Here is a 6,000-nt window from a genome sequence, read left to right on the forward strand (position 1 = left end):
ATTGAACGACCTAGTTCACAATCTAGTTCATTGGACACCGGTCGTTTGTATGAACAAAATGCGTATAATTAATATCTCACGTTAGTTTGTATGATGTTACTCATACGTTATTGAACGAACTAGTTCACTGTCCTAGTTCGTTCAATTGCCCAACTCTAGCGATGGGACTAGAAAATGAGCGTCATACGAAACCTGAAGACGCGCACATAAGGGGGAAAAGTGGATAAACAACCTGACACAATGCACAAAATTGCATCAGGATTGAGCAAATGGTGGGCAACGTCTCAAAAACTCTCGAATCCGCGATTTAAGGATAATACTTTTAAGGGCGTGATAGTGACTGATCCAAAGAGGTGCTCATGTTATTAGCCAATTTATAGAGAACTGCAAGAGTAGTAGGGCGAAGATGAATGTTGTACGTCGTATAAAAGCACTGTCAGCCGATTAGGTAGCACCACAATTTGCAATGGGCCATGTTGCAGACATCATCCGAAATCATTCAAGGCGTTGGGCCCGCACGAAATCTCAATGGTACATGACAAGCCCCCTCAATTTGTTGTTAGCCACACACCCAAATCGTATCAGAAGCGTGGGAAGTTGGCAGGATGTTCCCGCCGTTGGTGTTTGATTCCAACCACAAACTACCTTAAGACTGTGGGTATAACGTTCGATAGCATGCCACAGCTATTTGCGACAAGATCAATAGTGGAAACAAGGTCATCAAGTTGCCGGCAAATAAACCTTTTTTGACATCTTACAAAGTATAAGGCCATTCTGTGATCTTCTTCAGGCTAGGGTGTCCAAAACCGAAACCGGTTAACCGGTTTTGAGTTACAAAACCGAAACCGGTTTTCGCCAAAAACGTCATTTTCGGTTAACCGAAAAAACCGGTTATTTGTGTCGGTTAACCGGTTTTAAAAAAGTAGTAATATTTTTAAAATTTCATTACAATTGTATTCCTGAAAGTAAACTAAACATAACTAACAAAAGGTACGGCTAAATTATAAATGTCAGATACCTTTAAACTTGAAAATATTTAGTGTAAAATGGCACAACTCCAATATAGTTCAATTGAACGATCTATGAAAATACTGCGTATACGTAATATCACACGGTTGTTTGAATGACGTTATTCATACGTTTTTGAATTATTACAGTAAACTAAGAACTTGTCGAATTTAAGGTTGTAAAGGGTAACTTTAACAAAGTACATTTTGATTCCGGCACGATAACTTGAGGTTCTCACTGCAAGAAGGAGAATCCAGACTTAATAAAATGTAAGATTAATTCCTTTGTTACACAATCGTATATTTGTAAGGGCTTTTTCTATTCTTAGAGCACAATTTCTGACTTATGTTTGCTGTCTCCACTTTAAGGTTGAATGTTAAATAACAAGGATATTATCAGATAATTATATAATAAAGAATTAGTTATACTTAATTTACCCCTTGCCGCACATTTTTAATCAAATAGTTATCAATTATGAGCAATTTTGTACCTATTTTACAAAACCGGTTTAAACCGGTTAACCGGTTTTGAAAATTTTTGAAAACCGAAAACCGGTTTTTGAAAAAACTGAAAATTTCGGTTAACCGAAAACCGTTTTGTTTGGAAAAACCGGTTTTTTGGACACCCTACTTCAGGCCCACTTAGATGAGGCCCAAAAGGCAGACGACCCTTTTAATGAGATATTCTATAGATTGAAGGCCTCTTATAGGGGTCTATTATGGATGGAAGACCTCTTATTGGGGTCTTTAGTAGATGGAAGATATCTTAAAGGCGTCTTCTATAGATGCAGGACCTCTTAAAAAGACCTATAAATGAAAGAACTCTTAAAGGGGTTCCGCTATGTTGGAAGAACTCTCAAAGAAGGTTTTTACAGTGGTCTTCTTCTTCAGAAGGAAGACCTCTTAAAGAAGGTACAAAAGGCAGACCACCTTTTAATGTGGTATTCTATAGATGGAAACCTCTTAAATGGATCTTCTATAGATTGAAGCCATATTAAAGGGTCTTCTGTAGATGTAAGAAGTTTTAACGGGGTCTTCTATAGATGTAAAACCTCTTAAAGGGGTCTTCTATAGATAAAAGACCTCTTAAAGGGTATTCTACAGATAGAAGAGCTATTAAACAGGTATCATATAGATGTAATACCTCTTATATGGGGTCTTCTATTGATGAAAGACCTCTTAAAGGGTATTTTATAGATAGAAGGGCTCTTAAAGAGGTATTCTATAGATAAAGGACATCTTAAAGGGGGTTTCTTTATATTGAAGGGTCTTCTATAGATTGAAGACCTCTTAAACAGCCTTCCCCAAAGATTGAAGATCTCTTAAAGGGGTCCTTTATAGGTGGAAGAAGTCGAAAGGCAGGCTTTTTGTAGAGGTCTTCTTCAGATCCAAGTCCTCTTAAAGAAGGATCAAAAGTTATTCTATTGATGGAAGATCTCTTACTCTTAAATTGATCTTCTGTAGATGGAAGACATCTTTAGGGGGTCTTCTATAGATGAAATACCTCTTAAATGGGGTCTTCTATAGATGGAAGACCTCTTAAAGGGATCTTCTATAGATTCAAGACCTCTTAAAGAGGGTCTTCTATAAATGAAAGACCCCTTTAATGTGTTTTCTATATGTGGAAGAACTCGCAAAGAAGGCTTTTAAGAGGTCTTCATAAACTCTTGACTGTAATGACTGACTTGTGCCGTTGGAAGCCTCCAAAGAATCTTCTATATTTTGAAAACCTACTTAAGTGTTCTTCTATAGATTCAAGACCTCTTGAAAGGGGTCTTCCAAAATCAGAAATAGGGACAAGGTCATCAAGTCTCTAGCGGGATCACATGCGGTGCTGACAAAATAAACTTGTTCATCTCTAACGAAGCAATATACCGTTCTATGCGGCGCCAATTTGGTAAGGAAATCATAGCGGTACTCAGTGGATTAGGACTTCACGACACACTGGTTTAAGTGCCCAGTTAAACCCACTTATTTATCTCCCTATTATTCGTGGAAGCAGCCAGTCCAGTTTGCAGATTAGGTTTAATTTGAACACAGAGTAACCTGAACCAGATAATTGAAAATATATTCAAACGAACATATTTGCGTCGCTACAACAAAAACAATAAGTCGAAAAGAATTGACTCCAAATTGTCTAAGGCAAATTAGGTTTTAACACATACCGTTATTTCGGATTCACCGACATATTATTTTGACATATCCAAGTGCATATACCCTCTTTAACAGGGTATACAAATTATAAGATAAAATTGCCAATATAGAATACAATTTGATATTATATATATTCCCGCTTGAAGTTTTCCTCATGGTGGAGAGCCACACTAAACATATCATCATATTCTTCATTATCACAAACTTTCAGATTTACATACTTATGCGCGCAAGTAAATGTTCATTTATTTTGGGAGATAGGTTGGTTATCACATAGATAACGCTCTCGATAAGTAAGTTTAAAGCAAAAGTAGTGACAGACAAACACAAAACAGCTGAAATGGATAAATGGTGCTGCGATTGTTGGCAGCAATTTTTTAAAAATTCATCTAAAAAAGAAACTTATTGCAGATTCTTCCAAAAATATTCATCTTTGGGAATATAAAATGTAATATATGTATGTATCTTGTACAAGAGCTTCAAAGTTGAAGTTTTTTCGGGTGGTTGGTCTTTGCTGGGAGTTTAACACGTTTACATATGGAAGCATCCAAAAGGGGCCATGGGAAGGATCTTAGCTCTAACTTAAGCAAGCAATCACAACGATCACAACGGAGTACCTAAAAAATATAATCACATATCGATCGAAAAGACAGCTACGAAAGCCGTCAAATTTGCAGCCTTAAAGGTAGAAACACAATGAAATACGCCGCTTTATCACGCTCAGTTTCCTGTAAGAGACTAAAGGCAAAGTACTACCTAATTCAAATTAATTAGGTAGCATTTGAATTAGGTATTACTTGGCCTTTAATCTTCTACATGAAACTGAGCGTGAAAAAAGCGGCGTATTTCATTGTGTTTCTGCCTTCAGACATTTAACCTGACTCAAGCATTTGCTCATTAGTCCTACTACCACTTCAACAAATCCTTTGACAAGAATACCCTATCTAAGATATAATAAGGCATAAGATGAATTTACTGGCTGGACTTAGAAAATTATGAAATTTTGTTAACAGGTAGGTCTATAATAATTTACAAAATATCTTACCTCCAATATCTGCAATGATCTCTCGTGTGGATTATACATATGAATCATGGGCATTAATGTGGCATTTAATGGAGCCTTTATGCCTACCAAAGGCTTTAATCTATACGGACATTCACGTCCTTCTCCCCGCACCATTAGCAATAGCTTGCCAAATGATGTGTGTATGTGTAAATTTGTGCTAACAGCACCATTATCCCGAGGTAAAAAGACCACATCGAATGTTGCATTGCCATCATTAGGAGGCACAGTTTTCGCTTCAAATAAACTACTATAGAACGCTTGTGTTCTACCCGTCGTTACTGAACTTAAATAAACACTGTGATTGCGATTTTGATTGATCAAAGTCACTGTATGTGATTGCACAGTACCCACTGACCATATGCCAAAATCCAATTCTGGCGGCTCAAAACGTAAACGATTCAATAACTCCAAACTAATATCATTGTCCAATTCTTCTTCAATGCCTCCGCCATCACCACCTCCGGCGTCTGTTATATCTTTAAGTGTGGCCGTTGCTGCTGCTGCGGATTGTGTCTCCATGTGATGACCATGTTTTAAAGTGACCGTGTTGCTATTTTCCGAAATCAAAATCTCCACTTCACTGGCAAAACACCACATTGTTGTTGTAAGAAAAGCTAAAACTAGCAATGATAACCACAAACGTTGATAAGAGAACATTGTACGTTTGTCTGTGTGTGTTGTATATATTATTTGGTTGATCTCGGTTGGTTCTTCTGCCTTGTGGTGCTTTATTTATAAACACACGAGAATTCCAAAACGCGAAATTCTATTTCAAAATGTCTGCTACTCCTCCTTTAAAGTATTTTATACGTTTTCTTCTGTTTCTTTCTTCTGTGTCTGATGTCTGTCTGCAGTCGCGCTGTTCCTTTTTATTTCAAAATAAAAACTCACAACACAAACGTTCAAACATACTTCTTGTACTTCTTCTTTCAAGCACAACAGGATGATTTGATTCTTGCCTGCTTCTATCTAACGTTGACAGCCGATGAACCAAAATGATGATGTTTTTGTTCTTCCTTTTTGCGATTTGTTCTTCTGTTTGCTGAGATTGTGTCCGTCGTCGTCGCGTTGGTCTCATTAAGACTTCTATTGGTTGTCGCTTGTAGATTTGTTTATTCTCCTTCTGTTTTTTCCAATTTGTTGTCGACAATTAGCAAATGTTTTTGCATAATGGTCTTTATTTAAACAAATAATTCTTCTGCTTCTTTTACCGTAATACTTATACGTCTTTATCAAAAACACTCTTTGTTTAAGAGTTGCCAATCTGCAGAATAAATTAAAATCAGCTGATTAAATGTAACATTGCAAAAAATGAGGAGAATGCGGGACATTGGAAAAATGTCATTATGACAAGTTATTAGCTTTGTTCCTTTACTTTTTTAATGGTAAAATCATGATAAAATTAAGCTGAAAACACATCGCTGGCGTTTTACGCCACCTTATAAAGCTGAAAACACATCTAACGTTTGTGTAAAGTTTTGTGTCATTTCTAATAGATGAATTAACGACAAAGTGCTGCCAAGTTTAATTTGTTTTTATTCTTCTACCACAAATAACACAAAACTTTACTCAAACGTTGGATGTGTTTTCAGCTTTATAAGGCGGCGTAAACCCCAGCGTCGTGGTTTCTATGCCTCAATTTGTTTGTTATTTTGAATAAATTGTACGAAAACGTAAACAAACATTTTGACATCTTGAAGAATTTTCGGCCAAAATAGAGTTGTTGTGCTACTTAAGGGCTGTTTACACCATCTATCAATGTCATATGAGCTG

General features: G+C 36.6%; 1 protein-coding gene across 1 annotated transcript in view; it reads right to left on the reverse strand.

Moving 5' to 3' along the window:
- Tmem131 (Transmembrane protein 131) overlaps nucleotides 1-5,513 on the reverse strand; it is a 27,076-nt gene extending 21,563 nt beyond the window's left edge. Inside the window, exon 1 of the mRNA XM_073957381.1 lies at nucleotides 4,207-5,513. Coding sequence (XP_073813482.1) covers nucleotides 4,207-4,884 — 678 coding nt within the window. The 5' untranslated portion in view covers nucleotides 4,885-5,513. The remainder of the gene's footprint in view (nucleotides 1-4,206) is intronic.
- Nucleotides 5,514-6,000: the final 487 nt, after the last annotated feature.

Source organism: Musca autumnalis, unplaced genomic scaffold (genome assembly GCF_047663935.1).
Source record: "Musca autumnalis isolate F117 unplaced genomic scaffold, ASM4766393v1 scaffold_5, whole genome shotgun sequence".
Taxonomy (NCBI): Eukaryota; Metazoa; Arthropoda; class Insecta; order Diptera; family Muscidae; genus Musca; species Musca autumnalis.